Source organism: Gobius niger (assembly GCF_951799975.1).
Source record: "Gobius niger genome assembly, chromosome: 1".
NCBI lineage: Eukaryota > Metazoa > Chordata > Actinopteri > Gobiiformes > Gobiidae > Gobius > Gobius niger.
The window spans coordinates 67,126,168-67,139,822 of NC_136852.1; the positions used below are offsets into that span (position 1 = coordinate 67,126,168).

At 42.1% G+C, this 13,655-nt stretch overlaps 1 protein-coding gene across 4 annotated transcripts in view; it reads left to right on the plus strand.

Annotated features, from left to right (window-relative positions):
* pde4d (phosphodiesterase 4D, cAMP-specific) overlaps positions 1–13,655 on the plus strand; it is a 296,018-nt gene that overhangs the window by 186,823 nt on the left and 95,540 nt on the right. The window contains exon 1 of one of the 4 annotated variants that reach the window (XM_079552156.1): positions 3,658–4,188. The exons of the other annotated variants lie outside the window; for them this stretch is intronic. Coding sequence (XP_079408282.1) covers positions 3,986–4,188 — 203 coding nt within the window. The 5' untranslated portion in view covers positions 3,658–3,985. Of the gene's footprint in view, positions 1–3,657; positions 4,189–13,655 lie in introns of those variants that run through there. 4 annotated transcript variants of the gene reach the window in all.

A 13,655-nucleotide genomic window follows, 5' to 3' on the forward strand; every position in this document is an offset into this window, starting at 1 on the left:
TCTCACTTCTACAATCACAGAGCCTGTTCCCAATCATAATAACTGCAGTCCCTCAACTCTGGATATTCTTAGCTTTCACGTGACAAATGTACATCCGCCAAACATTACCTTAAGCACAAATATATTTTGCTAAATCGTTGACCCACTTTGCTCTGGTTTGACGTCTGATGTTTCTTACTTCTTACTTCTTACTTTCACATTGGGGAATTGACACAAAACTATGAAAGCTATTACTGTGCAGCCATTCTCCACTGCACATGTGGTTTCTATCCTTGGACCTCTCCCTCTTCCTTTGTCACTTTCTGTATGCGAGTCTGAAAACATATAAACACACATTTTTCTATAAAACTATAATTAATGTTTACAACTTGATAACAAGGAAATAGAAAGACATGAACATCTGTTTAATGCATTCTTAAATGCCACAATGTTGATTTTGAAGTAATGTTATATACACTACCGCTCAAAGGTTTGGGGTCACTCACACCCAGGCTAGTTCTATCGCTTCTCTGGTCAGCAGAACAGTTTCCAGCAGTGCTAGCATAATTGCGCGAGGGTTTTCTAATCATTAAAGGGGCTAGATGCAAGTTTGCCATTTTATGCTCACTACTGCCACCTCAGGTCATACATGTAACTGCACCTTCTATATTAAGCTTGTGCATGACAGTGCAGGATTTTTGAGGCAGTTGTGGTGAACAGGTCTGAGCTCATTCTACACATTAGGACATTGCTAGAACATGTAGGGGGAGGGAAATACTTACTTTTAACATTTTTAAACACCGTATTGGCCCTTTAACACAATGTACCATTAGAACACTGAAGTGATACTTTCTAGAAATGCGACTCTGCAAACCTATGTGGGTACTCCATTGAAAATCAGCGAGAATAGGCATTCACAACATTAACAATGTCTAGACTCTATGATTAATTTTATGTTATGATGTTTTATGTCTGATGAAGGGCATGAGGCCCCTCACATATATTTATGGTGTAAGAATTGGGAGCTTTCACTGCAGTGCGGATCCTTACTTTAATCTCTGTAATTTTATTTTATCCTCATTGAAAAAAAAAAAAAAATCTGTGCTTTTATTTAAAAAATAAAGACATTTTAAGTGACCCCACACTTTTGAGCGGCAGTGTATTTTATTGTAATCTCATGATGGTAATGCAGATAGTGGAATGCTCTAAGAGGCTTAATGCCCATTGGTATGTTAGCTGATGAAGTGTTTGGTCCCACAGTTTGTATGTTGTTTATTTATGCTGCTTCATATTGTACTGATTTTAAACTTTGGGTCAGTTTGCTCTGTTAACATATAAAGTTTCACGTGGAAACAAAGACATATGCCCATTTATCAGGAGAATTGTACATTTCAGACACCAAATGTACCCTTTGTGTACTTTATTTTCCCAAAGGAGTTTTCTGTTTCTTATTTCTAGCCTTCTAGTTTTGAACCCAAAAAGTTTCCAAATTTGATTTTTTTTTTTTTTGTAATATAAGACAAATAGTCTAAACAAGATATCAAAATGGATGTATTCATTATTCTGCTTCTGTCACTGAAATTCTTTATACTTATTTTTATATGAATATATGAATATATATATAAGAAAACTTGCATTACATTTTTTCCCTCACATATTCATGTCAATTCAGCAGTCACTCCCATAGACTGTAGAATAATAGAATAATGTATGGCTAACAAAGTGATCATTAGCATTAAGAGCGGGCTTACTATGTATGTGTGTATGTATATGTATATATATATATATTCTATTCTAGATTGGAAAGATATTTGTGTACGTACATGTGTATAAATACATATATTACAGGGAAGGGAAAGAAGGTCAAGGTATGTTTTTGTCCACCTGTGGATATCCAAAATAATAATATATATATATATTTTTAAATTGTCCCTTGTACCTTTACATTCACATTTGTGTGTAGAGTGCAAATAAATATTTGATCACAAAAAAAAAAAAAGAGCGGGCTTACTGAAGCTTATTCATGCTAGCAATTTGTTTGGGTTTTGGAGGCCAGCTCCTATATTTTGGGATAGAGCAAAGGAAAAACAGCACAAAAAAAAGCCTGCCCCCATTTCCTGTTACGCTTCAGCAGCTAAAGCGACGTTCTTGTTTTTCAAGGTGTACATGGTGGTACCTTAATTTCTTATCTCTATAGTCATAGAGCGCAGGTCTGGCAATGTTATTGACATATATCCCCAGCTGGTGCTAGTGCATGAATTGAATTCCTGTGATAGGTTTTTCAGGCATTTTGAAATAATAGCTGGATTTTGGAGCTGTTATGGCTGCACAGGCAACAATCAAGTGTCCTCTGGCAATCCAGAAAACATGTTTTTAGCACCGCTGTTAGCAACATGACAGCAAGTAAATGAGGTCCTGCTCTCTGATCAGAATAAGTCCCGTGACAGCGCCATAGAAATTCACAGGAGCATTTCCTGGTTATGCACACAACACTATGATAATACATAAAGCCCTATAAAATCTCACACTCCCACATTCCACCTTGTTTATTTCCTTATGATACGAAACCATTGAATTTTATGGAAAGATTGTAAAGTGGACGAGCCAAAGTTCGCACCTTGTGTGTGTGTTCAGGCTCTGAAAAGGAGCCTGCGTTAGCTGTGAGTGGTGTCATATGTCATATAGTTCATGCGACATGTGCGGTTCTCCAAACGCAGGGGGGGGGAGGGCCTTGCAGCAATGAAAACAATGCACCCACGTCAACGCTGCTGCGCTCACAAAGGAACCTGTCTCCAGAAGAAAAAAAAAAAAACAAGAATGGAGCTTAAGAGGAAATGTCAACATGTTAGTTCAGGTGTGAAGCGCGTAGATCAGCAGTGGAGCAAGTTTTGGTTTTGCCCCAGGCGTGACTAATAAACGGCATCATCAAAAACGTCGTAATAGCTTTCTGATAGCAAGGGCTGTGATACATCGACTGCAGGATCCTATTTATTATTTTGACTGTAGAAGAAAGCAAACAAAAATAGCCCAGTTTGAAGCACAAAAGCAAAAGAGTTTTTCTTTTGGAATTAATCTACAAGAATGCCCAAAATACATTTCAACATCTGACTTTGAGATTTGAATAATTCAGTTTCTGTTCCTTATTAAAAGACATCTCTAAGATAAATGTACATCTGAATGAATAAATAACCTTAAATATAATGCAGCTCTCTGTTGTTTGCATAATAACATTGCATCTAAAACCCTTAGTATAGTGCTTGCAATTGTCTCTATGAAGACTACACACGTATCAATGGCCATAAGAGGATCAGTAACTGTCGCTAACTGGCTGTAATGCACCGATCGGCACTCCCCTTTAGCCCGGGTCAGGACATCCCACTGACGAACACTCTCCTAGACAGAAACACAAAAGGGAGGGAGGGATAAAGGGGGGGGGGGGGGGGGGAGTTGGCGACACGGCTAGCAACAAGCCACACACACTCTCAGCGCACAAGCCGGTCTGCTCAGCTCTTTCCTCTCCTATCCTCTCCTCAAGACGCCGGAGCAAGAAAAGGGACCGAAAGCTTCCCCCCCCCCCACACACACGACAACGCTGGTGTAGTAATAACATGCTTGGTCATGCTGTCTCTGTAACCGGCTGGGAGGAGGAGGAGGAGGAGGAGGGGGGGAAGGAGGAGACGAAGGAAGGACGAATGCCTCAAATGCTTCCCTGAAAAACCCCGGGCTCGCCGTCACCATGTGGCTTTGGGACAGCAATTTACAAACCTTTGCTGGAAGAATCCCACGGAAGAAAAAGAAAAATCCCAGACAGTTTGGAGCGTTCGCCTGTCTACGGGTTATTGCCGTTGCTGCTGCTGTTGCGCTTCCACTACTGAGACGTGCTGAAATTGCGTCAACACCGGTCCTGCTTTGAGTTTAGGAGTTTATTATTTTTATTTTTTTATTTTTTTGGACAGCTTAGTGGATTTCCTGGTGTTTTCCAGACGCAGAGAAGAGATGCAAGTAGATGCTGGAAGTTTGGAGGGTTGTTGCTGTTGACAGTTGGGACCCCCACAAGGATGCGCAATGGGACCTTTTATGTTTTTATGTAGATAACACATGTACGGTTGGGAATAGTGACATGAAGCCCGGACACTGCCCCGGTGTGCACAGGAACTTCAACATGATGCAGCTGAGTCAGTACCCCTATAGAAGGCACTCATGGATCTGGTGAGTAGAACAACTCTCACTGTTGCAAAGCTTGGAACTACTGGACGACTACTGTATGTTTGACAATGGAAGAAAAAAAGGCCGGTGTCTGACAGTGTTGTATGCATGGTGTTTTTTTCCTCAGAAAGTTTCTATCTTACTAGGAGAGGGTATGCAGATTATGTCTTAGCAAGGCAACAGCATGGCAGCCAAATCAGAGACAAGATAGGTTTGTGAAACTAGTTTTGACACAGGGTTCTGTTTACAATGGAAATTATGATCCATTCCTTCTATAGGCAAGAAATTGAATATAACCCTAACCCTTGAGGTAGTAGAATTAAATGAGATTCGATCATTCAGAAAAAAGTCATATACTTCTACTGTAATTAGCAGCTGAAGTTGTTTGTGCCTTGGGGGCCATAAAGTTTTCAAAACTATAATGCAAAGTTAATACATTAGTGGTTTGTAAAGAGGGTACACCAGGGGTATCTTGATGTTAATGGTACCATATGAGATCTCTCTCTCAGAGCAGCATTAAAAAGGCAACCCAAAACATGCAGAGGTGCCACAGGTCGGGGAAAGTATGACAATCTGAAGTGGGTAGTAAAGAGTCAAATTGTCGCTCCATAGCACCATTCTTTTTACTTGTACTTGAGTGTAATTTTTTGAGATAACTGACTCTTATTTTAGTAGTTTCTTACTACTGTTCCTTAGGGGGAAAAAGTAACAGGAGCATCATACTGACTTCTTTCTCATTTATACTATAGTTTATTCCAATGGTATACAAGATGATAAGCCGCAACCTTAATAAATATTAAATACGCTTACACAACTAAAATCAAAACGACTTGGCACTCGTTTAATTGTAATTGTCCCACCAGTTGAGAACCACTGGTTTTGTCTGACTTCAGTGTACTTATACTTTTTTCTTTGTTTACTATTTCCATGGATGAATTGTAATATTAATTTGTTGTTTTGTCAAGTCAGTCATCAATCGGACTTGTAACATTTTCCCTTGAGTCATTATTTGGGTCAATGCTTTTTTAATTGTACTTGAATAATATCAGTAACTCATATCAAGTAACCATCTTGAGTAAATATTCAGGCGTTTCTGCTCGCCCCCTTATTACGCAGACATTTTTCAGGGTCCAATCGGTGCATCCACAGTTTCAGTCCCAAACTTAGCAGTAAAAAGTATTCTCGAGCAAAAACACTGCTTAATGTTTTAGCTTGTGTGCTCAATTGCTATCTCTTGTTCTCACCGACCCTACTCTTGCTTAAGTTTGTTTGTGTAATGCCCATGTGCTTTCAATTACTAACCGACTATGTGATATGCAGTGGGTGGAGCCACTTAACTTATTAATTTGTTGAGGAAAGGTGAATGGGAGGCCAAAGAAGATGAAAAACGCCGTATAATTCCTTTATGAGACTGAGCAAAAGTATCAGCAAGAAGGGGGAAAGCAAGTCATTTAGTTGCTTGGGTTAAAACATTTTGATGAACTTTGAACTTTTCTATTTATTTTATTTACATTTTTTTTTTTTGCTCAGAAATATGTGGCTCTCTGTTTTGCAAGTCTATAGCAGCCAGTACAAACATGTTGCCCCTCTGTTTCCAAGGCTTAGCAACATGAGCAACGTGCAGCCCTGTTTATTTAGAATACAATGCGAATAGGCCTGTGGATCACGAGTAGGCGTGTGCTCCTCTCAGGGTTAAAGCTCCCATAAGCTCCCTCTCTCTTTCTGTGCCTTTTCCCAGCTCAGCAAGCATGTATTTAAGGAAATTTATTGTCCAACGGGCCAGACGCTTCCTGCTATTTACTCCCACACTAAAGACTCAAGACTTAGAGAGTACATAAAGGTGTTGTGATGTGACCTGCCACGGCCGTTTCGAACAATTAGAGAACTGGGCACATCCATCGCGACCCCACAAATACCTAGGGGGCCCCAAAGCTGTGAATGGCTGAAAATGAATGAAATAATATGTGCAAAGTGAAGACATTTTAAGTTTGGTACTGCCTTGGGATGTTGACTGAAATATTACCCTTATTCACTGATTCAGTCACATGACTTTCCCGTTATCGACACCATTGTGTGGACTTTTTTTTAAATCACTCAACCCCTGTGGATTTATTTATTTTGGTTTGTTGCTTTGATGCTGTGGTGGTTGTAGCAGCAGGTATAGGTAGAGGCAGAATTTTGTAAGTGGGTTCTCAGAGGCACTGCAGGGGGCCCCCCAAAACTTTTCTATAAATGAAGTACCAGGAAACAAATTGGATGTTTAAAGAAAATGTATTGCTGGGTGGCAGGTTCTAGAATATGATGATGTCACCGGACCCAGCGGGGGGCAGCGGGGAGCCAGCTTTTCCTATTAAAAGCATTACACGTTCACAAGTCGTAGCTAAAAAGAAAATATATTAATTAATAAAATGATCATTAATATCAGTCACTAGGTTCATGATCTCTCTGTACAAGACCAAAAACAAAATATGTTTTCCTCTATATAATGGTATTGGCCTGTGGAATGCTGTGATATTACCTGCAACCTAGGAATATGCATTTGCTGCACTTGAGTTTTCGGCCTCCAGATGTACTATTTCTTATTTAATATCTCATTTTGTCTGTAATATAATGACCAATTCCTTTAAGAATTCAAATTAGTGGGGCCCTGAAGAATTTTTGGAACGATCAGGGGGCTGCGATGAACCAGACTTTAGGAATGGCTATTTTAGGTAAGGCAATATTTATTTGAGATGAGAGATGATACTCTATTGATCTCACAGATGGAGAAATTGCATTCGATGAGAGAGAATCCGGCAGCAGCACCCATTTAGTGCGCACCACTCTTTTTTTTTCTTTGGTGAAAGATCGTTGTGAGAAGATCGTTGCGTCGCGGCCGCCATCTTCACTGTTTTGGTCACAGGAGGAGCACTGGTTGATGGGAAATCCGTAGACGATTTACACTGCGCATTTCCGACACAAGGTAACAAATTTGCTACTGTACACCTTTCTATTATCACTTAACCTCTAAATTCTAGGTGACAGCCCTGGACTCTATTGCCCCCGAATGATATCCACCCAGACATGTCCGGAACACACAAACTTCACGCATCAATGCTCCACCAGGCCTGAGAATGGGGGGAACGTCCAGAGCTACAGCCACACAACCACAAGGCCATAGTATTAGGGGGAACAGTGGCCCGGATGTTAGCACGGGTCGTCTAGAGATCGAAATCGGAAGTTTGAACTGCTGAATAGTGCTTGGATAAGACACTTCACCAATCTTGCGTGTGTGAGTGTAGTGTATGGTGGTGGTTGTTGGGGACAATGGCACAGATTGGCAGCGTCACTTTTGTCAGTTTGCTCCAGAGCAGCTGAGGTCACAATAATAGCTTACCACTACAGAGCGTGGAGTGAATGATTAATGACAACAGTGTAGAGCTTTGAGAAACTTGTCGACCAAAGCTTGTAAGAACAATACAAGCCATTATTAGCAATTATTGGTATACTTGAAATTGTAGTTGCTAGAGTGACTTTCCCCCAAAGTAAGTCCAATCATGACATGTTGAAGACTTTCTCCATCATGACATGTTTTTAGATCTTTGGAATATCTATAAAGGAGATGTGCACTTTGGGTGAAGCTAGCTAGCCCTGTAATTTGCCCGGAACACCTGGCTAAAAGGGCGCCTTCCACGTGCCCGCTCCCGTCGTTATTGTTGTGGCAGGCTGTGATTAGTCATCCTATAAGGCCTAAGGATCTTCTGGGAACAGTTGTCTCCACACACTCCGGTTTGAGCCGGGAGGGGCCCGGAGGACTGGCTGAGGTCATCGCAGCAACGCACTGGATACAAACAATGCGCAGATGACGAGGAAGAGTTTTCCACCGGCAGACTCTGTCATCAGGTCTGAAACAAAGGCGGACCGGGAACTAAACAGGAACCCTAAACATGGGATTGTGTAAAGCGAGGATCGGATTTTTATTTATTTCATTTGCTTGGCTGAAACGCTCCTTCAGCTTTTGCAGGCTCTTTCTCAGGATCATCTGCAATTTTAGACAGATTTCACTAATGCTCAGGTAATGCATGTAAGCCAGGTGGTTTAGACAATTTCAACATAAAGGAGTCCAGTTTAGACCCAAGATCTACAGAGCATCTGACACAGAATGTGGATTTCTCTCAGTGTAGCCGTGCAAGAAAAACACATTTTCAGAAAAAAAAAAGGCTGCATTTATACACAGCTTCCATGGATACTCAAAGCACTCTCATACCTTTCCATAAAACATTCACCCACTCACTCTTAAAGGCATTCAAAAGTCTTGTCTAGACACAGAAAGCAGGGCGGGTGAAGTGTCTAGCCCAACAAAACCTAACTGCACCTGAGATTGAACTGCCAAGCTTTATCGTGTCTTCTTCTACTGCTAAAGCGCTCCGAGCTATATTTCCTGAGTGTTGTTGTATCATAGTATACTTTCCTCCACACTTTTAAAGCCCACAATCCATCACCAGATCCGTTCAGCGCTCATAGTGTGTTCATCGTGCCTCCAACAGAAACTGAAAGCTTGTATATGCTGTTAATTCCCACTCCGGCCTTCAGATGGCGCTCCAGGCCAGTTTGCATATCCTAAACAGTCCCGTTTCTCAGTCTAGTCTAGTCAGTCCCTGCACACCATGGAAACAATGCCAGACAGCCATATACTAACATCTATATTGCACACTTCATCCATTTGAAACCGGTGCATCTGCATTTAACGCAGACGTAATCTACTAGGGAAAGCCTTGTTTCTGGACAGCCATGTCTGGTTCGGCTGTTGGAGGAAAAGAAATGGGAGCCGTCGTGGCTGTCTGCTCCGCTCATGCCTGTCGGCCCTCAGCATTACTGTGTGTGGAGATCGGAGCGGATCTGCCAGAGCGCAGTGAAACCAGCGATGGGCTTCGTGACTCTTTACAGGGAGCCGAACCTCTGGGAAATAAAATCTTTCCAAACTATTCACGTCAAAGTATCGGATTCCGCCATGAATGTTACATCACTAACCCAAAGCCATGCCCAAAGCTCCCTTTTTGTCGAGGCCAGAGCAACGCGGCGCTCCAGCCCAGTGTGCGGGGCTTTCAACGCACTTTGTATTATTTATTGGGGTTTGGTAAGTGAGCGGCCGTCTTCGTTCTTTACGAGGCTTGGAGAAATCAATTGAGACACAGTGTTATGCGGTTTCCTTTTGGTTTGTTGGACATCTTTGTGTTGGTGTTTCACTTTTTTGTTAATACTATATGCAGGAAAATGCGTTCAATGTCCTCCATGCTTTGACTCTCAATCGGTATGAAATGCTTTAGAATTTCAAATAATGCAAGTATAGATACAGACGGCATCTCTGGAATCGCCCATACGTATATGGACATGTTTAAAAACAGTTAAGGGGGAAAACGATTTGGAGAAAGATCTAAACTTTCTCTAATTATTCAAAAACTACTTTAACAAACACTGAAATATGAATATAGTTTTCTACTAAATAAAGATACAAAGACATGGAGAGGAGCAAAGTGGTTCAACAGCCCATAAATACATAAATAACGGAGAATGCTAACTTGATGCTACATGTTAGCATCGGGCTAATGCTCACGGTTAGCTAGCGCTAGCTACGACTGCCATTTTTTCACTTCTACTGAACAATCTGCTGTGAGAAAATATCCATATGGGCCCGATTTACACTTGACTTGATTTATATGTGATAAATGATAAATATTCCACCAGAAAATGGTTAAAAAGAGGGAAAAAATGTGTTTCTCTAAAGATTCTATTTTACCTTCTACGACGAGATGCCGTCTGTATCTATGGAGCTCAAAGTTAACATTCCATTCATTCTTACCCTTTGACGATAATTAAAGGGTAAGTGTCAGCTACATCATGACTACTGACGTTGCACAATTTTTCCTCAAAATGAAAGACAATATGGTGAAAAATAATCCCCCAGCAATGTCAACAAACAAGTCTTGAGTCTATGGGAAAAATGAACGGAATTTTTGCTTCCCTGAGTAAAAGTATTCAACCCTAATTTTACATACAGAGAAGACATGAGCAGCCGTAGATGGGCCATTTTAAACACTGAAATGATTAGAATGAGTCAACCACCTCGTGACATCAGCAGGTGGAATAGACTGAGCTCTCCTTGGCAAACTTGCTGGGGTTTACTCACACCCGAATGACGCCAGGGGCAACGGTGCGTGGTGAAAAGCAAAAGAAAAGCCTCCTATTCCGAGGCATCTGCATGCATTTTGCCTACATTTACATAACATTTGCCCACTTCGCTATTTACATCAAAAATCCCGTTCCAATATTGACCACGGGAGCAGAATGATAATCGGCATCGATTTTTTTGTATTTGGTGACATTTTGAGCGGCCGTCAATAGGGAGCCTTGACTGTCCTTAGCTCGAGCTGGCTCATTACGCCAACCGCCATACCGTATCAATGACTGGAGAAGATCTCTACGCATGTGCTCGCAACATGGGGAAGGGTGGGGGGGGAGAAATTATTGATATCAGCCAGCTCCCAGCAGGCTACAAATCCATATCGAAAGCCTCGAATAGCAAGGCTCATCGACGTCATACACCGCCACGTTGTGTACCGCGGGGAGCTAGCAACTTGTGGTGGAAAACGGCGAGTAAAATGGAGGGCGAAGAATAATAGGCCAAACTTCATTAAACAAGGAAATGAAAAGTGTGTAATCCCATTGTAAGCGCATCCAGTGGCTCCGGGTGTGCAGAGGGGAGAGGGGAGGCAGCGGGGCTATTTTTAGAGGCTGAAAATGCGTCTGGCTCCCGCTCTCCCCTGGCTCTTTTGTGGATGTTGGGGGATGTGGGGACTTGAAAGATACCAATTCCTTCATTTTTCTAGCGGGTGTGTTTGTGTGGTGGCATTTGATTGAGTTGGAATCAGGGCTGAAACAAGTAATCGCAATGGAATAGAGATGGAATTTGAATGGTTAGCAAGGCTGGTGTCAATCCATCGCGGTGGTTAATTCAATCTCCATGAGCTATACGTAAGGGCATGCAAGGTAAAATTCCAGCGATGTCCAAACGGCTCTGTTCCAGGTGTTGGAAAACTGCTTGTCTGTTGAGGGTCGGGTGCACCGACCTTTCATGCGGTGCCCTCTCTCAAACCACCGCGGCTCTTTACGCTCGTCCTCAAAAGAAGGGTCAGTTTCATTCATGTGCAGATAGTGCAGCAGGCAACAGGATGTTACATGTGGACGTAATGGTCACCAAAACCACCCCGAGGAGGGCGAGAGTAAAACATTGGCGTCTGTAAAAAAATTCAAAGAGGAAGTCCAGCTGTCTTGTTTTAGCTTAACTGGATTGAATTGGCAAGGCTGCAATAACTATCCTTTGCAAGCGACATTCTGTCTCAGTGAGATTTTAGTGCGTATGAAACACGATAACCCCTTGCAAACTTATTCTCATGCGAGCGAGTCCATCCTGTGTGCTGAGATTGCTCCTTCTTTGGCAGCAGAAAGTACTATGGTTTCATGTTATTGGATTATAGATAGGAGCCAGAACGGCCCTGTGTATTTTTCAAAGCCCCTGATCCATCACTGGACCTGTTTTAAGCAGTTAGAGGGGCTAGATGCAAGTTGGCCATTTTGTACTCACTACTGCCACCTCAGGTCATACGTGTAACTGCATCTTCTATATAAAGGTCGTGCATGACGGCAATTCGGACCCGAAGTAACAACTTTTTGAGTGACAGTCTCAGATTTTAGAGGCAGTTTTGGTGAACAGGTCTGAGCTCATTCTACACCCTAGGACATGGCTGGAACATGTAGGGGGATGAAAATACATAATTTTAACATTTTTAAACTCTGTATAGTCCCTTTAAAGGAGCTATACCTGATTGTACAAAGAAACAGGGTGACTCAAATTTCAAATTGCTATTTTCTGGTCCAAACTCGTCTCACACTTTCCTAATGCATTTACAACATCAACATTCGTCACAGGGACTGAGTTTAAACCAGGTTTCACAACTTTCAGGGAGGAAAACTGTCACTTGATTTTTTTTTGGATAAATGTCTTCTTTTACCATATACTAAAGAACAAAACACATTTCATTCCAATAACAGAAACTTAAAAAATCAGGGATAGCTCCTTTAAGGCCATTGATTTTTTCGAAAAATGTAAGCTTGCATTTACTGTTGTCTGCCTCTGAGCTCCATTTTTGTCATCAGCAGAGTGGCCACGGTATTACAGTTGTTTTTGCTTTGTGCTGGGTTTGTTCTAACTAGACACTGTGCTCTTTGCATAAGAAATTGCATAATATTTAAAACCTGAAGTTTGGGGCGACACTGCTTTGTTTATGCTAATCCTGCTGGGATTCCTGCATGCCCAATGATCGTTACTTCAGCTCGCTTGATGCTTTGTATCTCTTCTTACTTCCATAGACCAAACACATTTCCATCCCCTGTATCCTCCCTTGTGCGAGTTTCCCGATTTGTTTTTTTCCCCCCCATTAGACGTTGAGGAAGCGCTCGCAGCTGTACGGAGACACAGCCATCCGTCAGTGCCACCGGAGGAAAGCCGCTGTTCTCTCTCATCCATCTCGGCTCACTCCAGGGGTCCGATAATGTGCTCGGCCCGATTACAGCTCGTTGCGTGGCGTCTCACAATTCTCTAATGACGTTTTCTATTGCACTTCTTACGAAAGCTTTCTTTGTTTCTCTTCCCATACCTTCATGTAAACGACAACCCCATGACCCCCTACGATGAAACCCTACGAGCTCTATAGGATTTTATTGCGTACGTGCTCAGAAGGCATCTCGGGCCAGTGAAATCGAGCCCTCTGTCATGTAATTTCATACCAATATACCTATATCATGGTAATCCAGCTAGATTCAATAGCATTTTGCAGGGTCATTGTGGGACTATATAGCTTGTCCCAGCAGAATTGGGTGATTTATTGCATTTACAGCAGCTTTTTATTTTTTTTTACCCCTCAAGGCGGACACGGCGCGGTAATGAATCTCTCACACTCGCACCTATGGGCTCTTTTAAGACGCCGTAATTACAGAAAGTGTGTCCTGAAGGTGTGCGCAGATGGGAAACGGCAGGCCGGAACGAGTCTGGTTATACTCCTGGTCCCAAGCTGAATGACGAGAGGGAGCTTCTTTTGAAATATAATGGCTCACTTACGGCCGCTCTCGCATTCAAAGGCTTCCCAGGACCTGTGTTTTGCATCTTTTCAAGAGAGGCAGTGTTTTGCGAAATTGACGTTTCTCTTTTTATTTGACTTTTTACCGTCTTGCAGAATTCCTTTTTGAGAGCTAACTGGACTTTGTTTCATTCACGCACGTTTGAGTAATCCTGGATTTTCATTTTGTGTTCCTTTCACTGTCATTTCAGCCCTCAAATTGGCTTCACTACTTGGCATGTTTTGACGATGGCTTGCAGTGCTTGTTTTTCAGGCTTGTTGCCTCTTGACTGAGATCTATGTATGAAACCTATACTG